Source organism: Prionailurus viverrinus, chromosome E3, assembly GCF_022837055.1.
Source record: "Prionailurus viverrinus isolate Anna chromosome E3, UM_Priviv_1.0, whole genome shotgun sequence".
Classification (NCBI taxonomy): domain Eukaryota; kingdom Metazoa; phylum Chordata; class Mammalia; order Carnivora; family Felidae; genus Prionailurus; species Prionailurus viverrinus.
This window is the reverse complement of record NC_062576.1, coordinates 14773983-14788025: the sequence shown is the minus strand read 5'-3', so window position 1 is coordinate 14788025 and position 14043 is coordinate 14773983. Positions and strand designations below refer to the sequence as shown.

The following is a 14043-nucleotide window of genomic DNA, read 5'->3' as shown; positions in this document are numbered from 1 at the left end:
GATCAAGTCCTGGGTCAGGCTCCATCTTGAGCATGGGGCCTCCTTGAGATTTTCTATGTGTCTCACCCTTTTCCCCTCTCCCTCCCTCAGTCTCTCTCTCTCTCTCTCTCTCTCTGAAATTGAGAAAGAAAGGAAAAAAGAAAAAAAAGGATCTCTACTGGAAAAGAATTCTGATTTTCTGGAAAGAATAGTTCATCAACCCATTCTGGCAAGAAAGCAGTAATACAGTAATTCCTCCTTAACCCTGGGGTCCTCCTTAAGCAAGATAAAATTCACGTGCATTTACTTCCGAATGCCATTTAGGAAATCGGGCATTCCTGCTTCCTGTACATGGACCTCAAGACCCACTTGTCAGGGGTAATTTAAAAAAGTGAACTGGGGATCGGAAATCAAACAGGGAAGCAAAGCTGAAGCCTCGGGAAAGTCTCAGAAGTGCAAAGCGCATGGAGGTCTACAGAGAAGGTGGGCACCAGGGACGCTCACAAAGGCTGGATGGAGGCAGGGCCTGGAAGGCAGGAGCTAACAACCTGGAAATAATAAAATCAGAAGCAGTTTGAATATCTCGAGAGAAGACGAGTCAGAAGAAGAACAACAACAAAAAAGCGCTTAATATTCCTGCAATCTGCAATGAGGCAAAATGAATTTATAAAAGTGTTGCACTGGGACGCAAGGAGAAGGTTTTTAAAAATACCGCACAGGAGATGAGAGATGGAAATGAATGGTACAGACTCGGTGGTGTCATATTTTGGATGTGTCAAACAGTGCTGGCGTTTTCTTTCCCCTCCTCTCTCTTTTCCCTCTTTTTGTCTCTGCAGGTTTCCTTAACATGGGTAGCTGCCCTCCCTCCTCCAACCCGATTTTCCCACAAGGCCTAAAGCTCCCCAGCTCTGGCCTCATGATGCTCTCCAGGAACTGAAAGGGATTCCCGGGCCTGCTTCTTACCAAATGCGAGTGGCCCATCCCCCAAGTCACAGGTCTGTTTTCTGGGGGCAAAGCCATCCTTCCAGGGGTGGTACCTTCAGTGCGCTCTCAACGGTTCCAGCCCCTGAGCCCCAATGCTTACATGACTTTGCCTGGAAGCCAAGAGGCTGCTTGGATGTCATTAACTTCCGCGTTTTCCGAGTGCCTTCCGCGTGCTAATAGCTGTGGGAGCCCCGTCACTCCAGGGGGGCACCAGCGCCTTCCTGGCACAATGCATCATCGTGACAAGGTGTTTGGATGATGTATCACTTAAAAGATGAAGCCATCAAAGAATAAGTCGAAGATCAGATTAAATTTAATTACAGGATAAAAGAATTATCATCTGTCATTCTGGTGATGAATTCACCGAGGGCAAGGAATGGGAGCTTCTCTGAAAAGGAGGGGGAGGAAGAATAAAACATATTGATGGGGGGGGGGCAAGCAGAAGAGAGACCTCCGATACCTCTCTGGAGTGCAGGGAGTCACAGGGGCCCTTGGGACAGAGCCTGACACCCCTCTCTGTGATACACACCTCCAAGAATGTTCCGCCACAGCTAGGAGCTGTTTCACGGGGAGCTCCTTGAACGCCCAGGGGACCACCGACTCCAACCTTGTGCTGGCGTGCTGGCTGTGGGCCTCGGCTCAGGGAGGAAACTGTACCAGAACTGTTGCCTGGTGGGCCGTTCCAGGGGGTGAAGTTGGGCCTCAAATTTGGGGACAGAGGGAGGGATTAATCACGAAGGGGCTCAAGGGACTTTTGGAGGTGGCAGACCTCGACTGAGGTGGGGTGACCTGACGGCATGTGTCAGGGAAACCTTGCAGTTATGCTAACAAGAATGAATTTACCGCAAAAATGAAAAAAAAAAAAAAACCAACCCCGATTATATAGAAGTAGTAGTATTATAAACTGGAAAGAAGAATTCGGTTGGGACACTGGGCCTCATGTCGGGCAAATACAGATGTATCTGACCTGTAAGTCGCACAGCCTGGCCCGTAATGGACGCCCAACAGACGGTGTTGACTGAGACAGGAAAACACTTGGAGATGACAGCATGCAGATTCTCAGGCCGTAGCTTCAGGAGGTCTGGGGTTGGACTCACAGGCCAGTCGGCTTTTGTGACGCACCGTTGGTGGCTCACGGCTCTCCGGACCACACCCGAGATGCTCAGGGGGGAGCCCCGGCCCCTCATCCTGGCACCCGGGGCTCTCAATACCCTGTCCCTACTGGTTACCCTACAACAACCATATCGCTGTCCCCCGAACATGCCATATGCATGTTCTCCCCACCAACGTCCATGCCTCTGCCCTCACCTCTTGCCTAGCATTGTGTCCGTGCTCAACACAAGTCCTTCCACCATGCCTTCCCGTGGGCTAGCAAACCATGGGGGCTCACTCAAGGGAATGAGACAGGCTCCCCAGAACGCGCCAGATGCCACAGCCCAGGGTTCACGACCAGGAGTCACAGGACTTGAGTTTGAAAAATGTCATGGCACTACTTGAACCTCAATGTTCTCATTGTTGTAAAATCGGGGGTGGAGGCGGGGGGGGGGACTACCCACTTGGTAGGATTAAACATATCACTAAAAACAGAAATGGGTTTACGGCCAGCATGAACAATTTTTTAATGTTTATTTATTTATTTTGAGAGAGAGAGAGAGAGACAGCACGAGCAGTGGAGGGGCAGAGAGAGAGAGAGAGGGCGAGAGAGAATCCCCAGCAGGCTCCACGCTGCCAGCGCAGGGCCCGACACAGGGCTCAAACCCACAGACCATGAGATCATGACCTGAGCTGAACTCAAGAGTCAGACGCCTAACTGACCGAGCCACCCCGGTGCCCCTATCGCCAGCATTTCTATTCCCTGTCTCCGCCCAGCCACGGCTCTGGCCCAGTGCTCAGGGCTGTGCCATGAAGCTCTGGGCCACAGTCCGTTGGGACCTCAGCAACAGCTCAGCGGCAGGGGCTCAAGAGAGCAGCCCAGAACCATTGGGGCTGTTTAAGGGTAAGAAGGAAGATGCGCATGTGCCTGGGGGCCCCTGGGGGCAGCACTGCCCACCCTTCTCTCTCCTTGCCCTTGGTCCTCAAGGGAAATCAGAAGGAGTGGCCGGGGGTGGCTGACAGGTTGACCAGGTGGATGGGGAGGGAGCAGGAAGGGGCTGACAGAAGAGGCCAATCTCATGGCTGATAGGCCTGCAGGGCAACCACCTGACCTGGGCCCAGATCGGCAGCCTGGAGTCGGGTGGGGGAGCCGAGGGCCTCCTTAGACAAGAACCCCGGCTCTCAATGAGGTCGAGCTGACACCAGAGGCTATTGCTGCATCGTTGACACCCCATTTTTAGGTAAAACTTGAGCTCGAAAAGAAACGGGCACGTGTCCAATCCAAATTAGTAACCGGACAAGAGCGAGGCTGGTCAGCAGCTCGCTGATAGACACTTGTGAGAGAGCAGGCTCTCCGAGTGGCAAGGAACCTTTTCCATTTTGTTGGCAAACACATGTTGGAAGACAGGAGATCACCCTCCTCGGTGCTTATTTTCTCTCTGTTTAATTGCTGTCGGATAATAAATTACGACCGAGAGTCCATTAATTAAGCTCACAATGTCCGTGGAACACCAGTTCCTTCTTCTGGGAGTTGCCTCGTTCCAGGAGCTTTGATTTAGTCTCTGTTTGCCCAAAGCACTTTACGGACCGGTTTTAAAAGATGCCAAGGCACGTGACTGGTGGGGAACTCACTCCCAGCGCAGAGGGAGTGGTTTTGCAAGGAGGGGGAGGAAACCTTGATGAGCGATGGTTGGGGGGCAGGGTGGGGCGCAGCCTGGCAGCTGGAGAGAAGTACCCAGGGTGCCTTCTCAATTCAGAACATGTGGTAGAACAGAAAACAACATTAGACTTACTTAAAAAAATCAGCTGATGGAAAACAACCATGGTCCCCTCCTAGGTGTTCATCCCAGCGCTGGGGTGCATTGGGGGGGGCGGTCAATGGACAGCCTCCCTTGCTTTTTCATTCTACAATCTGCTAAATGGCAGGAGAATTCATTGGAAAAAGCCCTGTGTGCAGGTGGAACCCAGGAACGATGAATTCCGGAGCCGCACCGGGAAGCCCTCAGATCTCTGGGAGACATTTATTAGACCACCTTGATTCCTTTCCTCATGCCCAGAGGTTGGCTTCACAGGCCAGTTTTTTCAACGTTTATTTATTTTTTGGGGACAGAGAGAGACAGAGCATGAACGGGGGAGGGGCAGAGAGAGAGGGAGACACAGAATCGGAAACAGGCTCCAGGCTCTGAGCCATCAGCCCAGAGCCTGATGCAGGGCTCGAACTCACAGACCGCGAGATCGTGACCTGGCTGAAGTCGGACGCTTAACCGACTGCGCCACCCAGGCGCCCCTACAGGCCAGTTTTTGATTATGCAGATATCTAAACATGACAGGGTCTGTTATGCCACAGTTAGCAAGTACTTAGCTCAAATGTTACCTGTTCGGAACACTGGGTGGAGAAACCTGAGAGTTAAGTATTTTTCCAAACGCTACTCCCGGCATCTCCCGAATGACAGTCACATACAGCAGTGTGGCTCAGAAGCCGACATCCCCAGGGCTTAGCGTCCAGGCTCCCGCTGCCCTCCTGGTGCGATACCACCACGTCCCAATGTCCCCCTCCCTGCCAGCTCACCCAGCACCAGTTGGGCTCGATTGCCAGCTTGTCATATGGCCTGTCCCAAGATGCGGCCTCTTAAATGTCTGACTTGACCATCCCCTGCAGGCCACGGCTCCCCACCTCCACTGCCCGGGTCGCCAAGGCTTCCAGGGTCCTTGTCACCTCCAGACCCTGTGAGGGAAGAGCTGGAGAGTCAGCGGGGGCCGATGGCCAGGATGCTTCCGTAGCATCCACACCTCTCCTAACTCCTCCGAGAGTTCAATCTAAGCCCGATCTAAGCTGTCACCACCACCCGCCCCGCGCCCCTGGTGGTTCCCTAGTACCCCCAGAGTCGAGTCCCACACTGGTCAGGCCAGCATCGTGGCATCATCTGGGAACTTGTTAGAAATGCAAAATCTCCCCTCCCACCCCAGGCCCCCTGACTCAGAAGCTCTGGGGGTGGGGGGCCAGAAGTTCAGAAGCCAGAAGGCTTTCACAGGCCTTCCAGGTGATTCTGCTGCACCATGAAGGCAAGGACCTGTGTCTTGGAGCATGCCTTCTCTGGCCTTGGGAGACCCACCTCTCCATGCCCTTCTGCATGATCTCCCAGCCAGCCCTCCCCTCTCACAACTCTGAGCGCCAGCCATGCTGGGCCACCTTCTGTGTTGCAGCCCCCGGGCTATCTTGTTCTTTCCACACTTCCTATGCTATAGAGTCTCCTGTCTCTTTTTCTCTTCCCTTAAGTGGAGCCCATCTGAGAGCAGGGACCAAAGCCTACCCACCGCCGTATATACTCGTGACCAGCACCTGTGGTCAGTGAGAAAAATACACTTGTTGAGCGAACGGATAAATGAACGGAGACACTCCCTGGATTCGTTAGTCCCTAATGCCTTTGCTCGGAGTGCCTCCCTGTGGAGAGCCTGGTCGCTCTCCTGCTCCCCACGCGTGCTTTTAGCCAAGTAAATCATCTTGACGTACATGGGTTTGAACATAGAGCACTTTAGTCAGGCTGGAGGGCGTGGGTTCTCGTCTGCTTTGCTCACAGGCACTCGCTCCTCTGTGCCTCAGTTTCCCCATGCTGCCCGTCTACCCCCCAGAAGCAAAGGGCTCAGGATTCAATCTGTCTCGCAGTACCCATTATCCACCTTCAGAAGACCTGTCACACACTGAAGGGATGCTGAGAGTCTGGACTATCAGAACTCCCTGCCATGGGGCAGCCCGCGTGGTTCAGTCGGGTAAACGTCTGGCTCCCAATTTCAGCTCAGGTTCTGATCTCACGGTTCATGGGATTGAGCTCCACGTTGGGCAGCTCAGAGCCTGCTTGGGATTCTCTCTCTCCCTCTCCGCTGCTCGAGCTTGCTCCCACTCCCTCAAAATAAGTAAGTACACTTAAAAAAAGGGAAAGAACTACCTGTCATGATGGTAGAGAGAACACAATTCCTCTCCTTCCAGGTATTGGCTTAACGGGAAGCAAAAGTGCCAGGAACAGAGGAAACCCATGAGCCGTAACGAATGCCTGCTTGAATGTGCGCGCGTGACTCTGAATGTGAATTGGCAACTGAATGTCTTTGGGTTCACGGAACAAGAGACGGACCAAGGGAGCTGACGCGGCACTTTGTCCAGTGTCTTCTATTACAGAGGAGCAAACTGAGATCCAGAGAGAGGGAATCACTGAGTCTGGCTCAGAATCACCTGTCTGGTGCTCCACGAGGACCGCATCATAAATGTTTTCCCCGTTTGTAGCCTGCCTTTTATTCCTATTAGTTGACATGAAAAAAATGTCTTAAACTTTTATGAATGTCAAGTCTAATGACATTTTTGGGTACGTTTTCTCCCAAATCTCAGAGAGTTTCTGCCAAGCTCTTTATTCACACACATGCACACACATACATACGTAAACACACACGTATGCATACATGTGCGCACACACCTCGGGTTAGCACAAAGTTGCCGAGGGAAATTCATTGACTAGGCTCTATTTTCACAATGTTGGTCGAATGTGTTGCCCTTTTTGAGTTATTCTGTGTTCTCCTGAGAAACCGGAGAACGCGTGTGTTCTCTGAAATGTTACTACCGGCACGTTTCTCTTCCCCAGTTAGCGCTTCGCTCTTGTACTTACAGACCCGGTCACACTTACCACCCAGCAGGTCCTTCGGGATGAACATGTCAGGCATGTTCTCATGAGGAAGTCTGTTATTTCTTTGAAGTACGCGTAAGCGGGCATATTCGGTTATGATTAGAACGTATGCCCATGTGGCAGATACTTGCCTAATTGCACATGACTCTGAAATGTATTCACATTCTCTATCCGGTATGCAGTGTGCCCATTGATCCTCTTAATATCTGTGCTGATGCAAACACTCATGAATCTTTTCCCAACTGCTATGCAGGAACAACCAGAATGTACCAACCCCTGCCCTTCTCCTTAAAATCTCAGAACACAGAACAGCTACAAAGTAGAGAACAACAGATGCCCCACAGATCCTCTGGAGGCTGGTGATTTTACTCCTCTCCTGGTCAGAGATGGGCTCCTACCTGGGGTCCCCAGCCATGGCATGGGTACAGTATTGCTGTGTGGTTCTCCAGTGGCCCCTGGTCCAAGCAGACGTCTTTAGCCTTGTTGTTTCGAAGCTGTAGGAATAGGCAAAACATCACCCATCAGAGCTCATCTGGTGGAAATTCCGCTGCCCAACCCTTGTTCCGCCATGACTTGGTTCGGACTTTTCTGTGAGGTGATCATTTTGGCAAGAAAGACAAAGTCCTTCAACGGACGGTGTGGGCATGAGCGCTCTGCCTGCGACACCCCTAGCCCCTGCTGACACACAACTCCCCCGTCCCCAGCACAGAAGAGAAGCCTAGGGAACATCTGGACATAGGAACACCAGTTACCCACTGGTTATCCAGAGTGGGCCTTGACACCAACACTGCTTTTAATAACCCCGGGAATCATGGGTCAGTTTCTGAAGTCACTGCTGGCATGGAGGCATTAAAACCAGTAATCCCCCAAAGCAAACAAAAACCCTGCCGCCGAGCAACAATTTATTTATATATTTCTGTACTTATCTACATATTCAAAGAATACTTACTGGATGCCTAGACGGTGGCAGGTACCATGCTAGGTGTTTGGAACGCATCTGTGGCAGAACGGACCGAAGTCCCCAAGACAAAAGCCCAGAACCTAGCTACGCACATCTCTCTGGGAACACGGAAGAATTTGTCTCGTTGGAACCTAGACTGGTGTCCATCCCACCCGCCATGTTGCAATCTCAAACCGGTGGGAAAACGTTGTTGGTCTTACACTCGGTCTCCTCCATGGAAACCAAACTAACCAGAGACAAATCAAGAAGGGAGACAAGGGGCACTTGGCTTCTGTGCTCCCAAACTGTGTTTAGGTTCAGGCAACTGAGCAGAGTTTCACTGCCTTTTTTTTGTTTGTTTTAAAGATTACAAAAATAACCCCATCCTACTGAGATATCTTGAAAACTGTAGAAGAAAGTAACAATTGCTCACCATCCTTTCCCAAATTCGGTTAATTTTTTTCCCTAATTCTGAGACAATTTTGTTTTGCTCAAGTTGGACCGTAATGAGCAACTGTGTAAAGCTTGTTCACCCTTCAGGTTTTATTAAGAAAATAATCCTAGAACTGCGGTTACGGTAGCAGAAGGTAGGGCTGCCTTAATGTTCTTAAAACCTGCCGTCCAAATCCTTTCCGGGAGCTTCAAACTAATTTCTATTCCCATCCACGAGGTATGTAAATACTTATTAGTCCTGAGTTTCATGCTTTAAAAATATTGTGTTGGTCAAAGTATACAAACATCCAAACTTAGATGCTGGGGAACCTAGTGCACAGCATGGTAATCATAGCCAATAATACTGTATCACATACTTGGAAAATCACCCAGCGATTAGATCATCTTAAATGTTCTCATCACCAAAAAAAGAGATGGTAATTAGGGGATGTAACAGAGGTGTTAGCTAACTCTATGGCAATAATCACTTTATAGTATGTAAGTGTGTCAAATCAACATGTTGGACCCCTTAAGCTTATATAGCTTTATATGTCAATTATATCTCAATAAAGCTGGAGGGAAAAAAAAAGAAAGCTGCTTGGAAGAAAAATTCTAAAGAAATTGGCGGGGGTATTGCTTTAAACCCAAGTTACCAAAAATGTATGCAGAGGGGTAGAAGTGATGAATCAGATATGTTGCACAAAAGGTCCCAAGCAAGAGATCTCTGCTGAGTCGCCTTGGAGCCCCGTGCTGTGTTTTAGTTCTTTTGTAGATGCTTTGAGGACACGCTCACTGTCGATGCTTTCAATGAGGCAAAGGATAAATTACGTGGAAAAAAAACCCAAGCAAACTTCTGAGTCAAAAAGTAATTCAGAAGAATTAAGATGTTGAAAGTGATAACATCTACCAAATGTATTTTGCTTATGTCTTTTTTTTAATGTATACACAAGAGCAATATTATAAAAATGTGTCCAATGGAGTCTAATGAAGCTTTTAAGAGAAGTATAAAATAAAAATTACAGGTGATAGAGAGTATTGTTTTGAGAGGTGAGGAAAGACATTCTTGTTTTTATGAATTGACAATTAATAGGAAATTGGAGAGTTTCAAGTTTAGCAATTGTTTCCCTTTTTAAGAATTATCTGCTTATTTCCCCACTGGGATCTCCCGTGGTTTTATTGTAGATTTAGAAGCGCTCCTAATATATTAAGGTATTGTTTTTATGGCATATTTGTTCCCTATAATGATTTCAGAATGCCAGGCTTTTCAATTTTGTCTCTAATGTTTATGCAAAGAAATCTATTATTCAGTAACTTAATAAATATTATGGAGGGCCTCATACGTGCCTGGGACTGTGCTAAGTTCAATGAATGCAAAAATAAACAACACAGTCCTTGTCCTGAAACAGTCCATGGTCTGGAGAGACAGACACAGGAAGAGCTCGTGCAAGACTGAATTTTTGCCAGGACAGCAACGAAAACACGTCCCCATTCCATCTGTATATTATTATATTGCTGTATATTATTATGCTGCACCTGTATGCTTTATGCATACCGTATGTGCATGGTCTTTCATATAAATAATGGTAAGAGAATAACAAAGATGAATAAAATCAAACAAGGGGCAGAGGCACTTCAGGCCACGAGGACAGTATGAGCCAACCACAGAATTTTGACCAAAGACCCGGTGAATGTTTTTGTGCTCACTGAGTTGCTTTTACATGTGGAAAAGCAGTATCTCATACATGGAAGAATCAGGACATAAAGCGGGCACATGTCTTTCTTTAAAAATTATGTTAAGGCAGGGGTGCCTGGGTGGCTCAGTTGGTTGAGCGTCCGACTCGATTTTGGCTCAGGTCATGGTCTCACGGTTCAGTTGATGAGTTCAAGCCCCGCACGGAGCTCCCCGCTGATGGTGCGGAACCTGCTTGGAATTCTCTCTCTTGTTCTCTTTCTCTTCCCCTCCCCTGCTTGCGCTCTCTATCTCTCTCAAAATACATTAAAAAATTTAAAAAATCACGTTAAAGCATTCTAGCTAATAGAGGTGAATAGACATTTAAAAAGCAAGGGAAGGTGGCTTACTCTGTAAGTGGGCCTGGGCGCCATCGCTGTGGTCAGGATGAAAAACACTGGGGCTGACACCTGCTCAGAGGTGTCTGTCTCCCTCTGTCACCATGCTGGGGTCTGGGCGTGGCAAACAGGACTGCTAGCAGTAAGTGTTAAAATACAGTTGCCTGAATAATCGTACATCTTGTTACTGAAACGAATTTAACCGTAAAGCTATTCTGAAAGGTATAAAATGTAAATAAAGGAAAAGAATGTTTGCGCCCCAAACCCCAGATAATATTAGCAAAGGCTGAGAAGTTGTTGAACTTTCTCAGTCAAGGAGAAAGTGTGTTAACGTTCTTGTGTTACATGCCCCCTGACCCTTCATTTTGGAGACTCGGAGACGAATTAAAAACAAAACAAAACATTGGAGGTAGTGCAGTTGCTGGATCGTAGGGTTGTTCTCGTTTTAAATTTTAAGGAACCGCCATACTGTTTTCCGAAGCGGCTGCGTCAGTTTGCATTCCCACCGACGGTGCAAGAGGGTTCCTCTTTCTCCGCATCCTCAAACATCTGTTGTGTCTTGTGTTGTTGATTTTAGGCCATTCTGACAGGTGTGAGTTGCTATCTCATTGCGTTTCCCTGATGATGAGTGAGGTCGAGCATCTTTGCACTACTAGGTACAAAGAATGCAAAAATGCTAATTAAAAGGGGGTCCCTGCACTCTGATGTTTACGGCAGCACTATCTGCAACAGCCATATTATGGAAAGAGCCCAAATGTCCATCGAGTGGTGAATGGATAAAGAAGGTGTGGTAAAAAACACACAATGGACTATTATTCAGCCATAAAAAAGAATGAAGTCTTGCCATTTGCAACAATGTGGATGGAGCTAGAGAGTATTAAGCTAAGTGAAATCAGTGTGAAAAAGACACACACCATGTGATTTCACTCACATGTGGAGTCTAAGAAACAAAACAACACAGGGAAAAAGAGAGGCAAACCAAGAAACAGACTCTTCACTACAGAGAACAAAGTGATGCTTACCAGAGGGGAGGGGGATGGCGGGTGGGGGAGGGATGGGGATTAAGAAGGGCACTTGTTGTGATGAGCAACAGGTTCAAAAACTAGAACCACCCCACGATCCAGGAACTTCACTGCTTCTAACGTTTTTTGAAAAAAAAGAAAAAAAATTCATCCCTGAGTCTCCAACATGAAGTCAAGTGGAGTGTAATATAACCGGGTCGAATCACTACACTGCACACCTGAAACTAACATTACACTGCCTGTGAACTAACGAAAAATTTTTTTTAAATCTTTTATTTATTTTTGAGAGAGAGAGACAGAGACAGAGCATGAGCAGGGGAGGGAGACACAGAATCTGAAGCAAGCTCCAGACTCCGAGCTGCCAGCACAGAGCCGGATGCGGGGCTCGAACTCACGAGCTGTGAGATCATCACCTGAGCCCAAGTCAGACGCTTAACCGACCGAGCCACCCAGGTGCCCCTGAACTAACGAGAAGTTAAGTAAAAACTTAACAACAGAACGTTACAGGTTACCATAATGCAATTAACAACGAGACACAGATCATTCACGTGACGAGGACGTTTTTTTAAAGCCAAGAAACAAGCCCGCTAAAAAATTGGGAAGGAGCAAGGAGCATTAAACCCAGAGATATTCGCTGGCCTGGGGAAAGACTCTCAAACAGAATTGTACATGAAAACCGGAGGACATAAATTGCAAATACAGTACGATATTCACTCTGCCTTCTTCTTTTTCCTGTTGCTCGGGGGCCTGGTGTGGTGAAAAGAACCAGTAGGAGGGAGTATTAGAAATAGAGTTGTCTAAATAATGGTAGATTTTGTTACCAAACTGAATCTGATTAGTTTGACTTCTTTCATTTAATGTTATAGTCCATATGAAATATATTTTAGCATATGTTGAGCTCAGCAAGCCGAGAAGGAGTGATAAAAGCAAATGCCCTAAAATGTTAACACTGATCATATCTGGGAATTGGGATTTGGAATCACTTTTGTTTCATCTTTATATTTCCTATAGAGTGTATGCACTGAATTTCTTACTTAAAAGAGACAGAGAGATTTGCAAAAACAAAAGCCGCCCCTTTCCCCAAAACCAGTCTATGATTTCCACGTTGACTCCATGGCCAGCCATCCCACTGTTCAGCTCCAGAGACATCATTTACATTGTACTTCATGTGAATGACAGGCCCTGGAGCTGTTCAGTGCACAGCCTGTGGAACTGGGTCCTGGCCATCGTCTTTCATTTTCCCGTTTTTATTCCTTATTTTTTTAATACTGTTTTCCTCCTCATTATGGTATTATCATACAAACATTAACAATAATTGGGAACACATGACAAAGTACCCTCACAAAAGCTGCCTGTCTCCACCCAGAGGTAACTAGAACCCGTGTCTCCATTTCCCCATGCTATTTTCTCACTTGCTTTCAATCTAAAAGAGTAAGTAGCTAATCCAATTTTATAATCCTGACCTTTTCCTCTTAAGAATTAGACTATCAACATTTCTCTCAAGTCATTAAACTTTTGTACATACCTTTCGAAATGGCTGCAAATATTTCAAACGATTAATATGGTATATTTAACTAACCTTCAAGTGAGAGTCAAATTTTTTTGATAAAAAAAAAAGTCACGGAGATGAACAATTACTCTCAAATCTTTGTGCTCATTTCAAAGTATTTGCTTAGGATAAGGGTAGAGATGAGAGTGCGACTCTCATTAAGCCTTTTAATACATGTGGTTCAAACTGCTATTTAAAAAGCTTGTTTCAATTTACACCCTCACCAGAGGATCTGTGATTTTTCATATAACCAAGATCTTACTGGCAGGATGCCCACATGTATTCCAAAAATGAACCTTTGTTTATTTGGCAGAAGCACAAAGCTACCTCAATGCATTTTAATGTCTTTGATGATGAAATCAATGAAAAACGTCCATGTTTTTCAACCATTTGTGTTTTCTCTTATACTTTATTTTTCTTTGGGGGTGTTTTATTTTCTTATTTAAATTAATTATTAAGATGTAATTCAGTTTGTGGAGCTCATTAGATATTATTGGCATTGTCCATTCATCTATACCATTCTTGTGGTTTGGCATATTGTTTCTCTATTCGGTTGATGTATAGATTATTTTAATATTTATAAGCTCGGATCCATTATCCTTTACTTTTGCGTTTTCTTCCAAGGCTTTCATTCTTAGGAAGCTCTGGCCCTTTCAGAGACCAGCTGCACATGCATTTCCGTATGGTCCTATTATCATTTCTTTTCTTTCATTTAACGCTAAAGTTCATCTGAAATACACTTCAGGATATGGTGAGCTGCAAGGATCTCAACTGTTTTCTTCTCCAAAGAACTAGGCAATTCACCCAATTGTCTTACGAATAATCCGTTTACAGCCTGTTGTTTTTCAATGCCTCCTTTTATTTGACCTTACTTTGATAACCCTAAACCCCCAGACCACACTTTTGTTTTGAAGAAGAAAAGATAAGGCAATTTGCACCTGTTACTAGTCACTGCTGAGTGCCAGCTACTGGTCTAAAAACTCAACATATCCCGGCTCGTTTCACCTTCCCGATAGCCCTGTGCAGTGATTCAGTCTTCACGCGCCCCTAATCACTATATGGACTGTGCCCGCAAGGCACATGCTTCCCATTCCAGATTCTGGCTCCAGAGGGACACCTCGCCCACACCCTGACGGTTTAATCTGGCCCTTACTTACTTCCCATAAAAGGCATCGGGCATGAAGCGGGAAAATACACAGTTACAGAAAAAGGAAACACTGTAAGTCAAAGAGAGCCTTAGCTTCAGCCGCAAGCAGCTCTGGGAAGCAGCCCGAATACTGGAGCTAGTGGGGGTGTCACCAGTGGGTC

The 14043-nt window shown here is 46.8% G+C and overlaps 1 protein-coding gene across 2 annotated transcripts in view; it reads right to left on the bottom strand.

Annotated features, from left to right (window-relative positions):
• Positions 1–14043, bottom strand: part of GALNT17 (polypeptide N-acetylgalactosaminyltransferase 17) — a 246543-nt gene that overhangs the window by 20819 nt on the left and 211681 nt on the right. For both annotated transcript variants that reach the window (XM_047837433.1, XM_047837434.1), the window contains one exon: positions 7124–7219. In XM_047837433.1, the coding sequence (XP_047693389.1) occupies positions 7124–7219 (96 nt within the window). The remainder of the gene's footprint in view (positions 1–7123; positions 7220–14043) is intronic.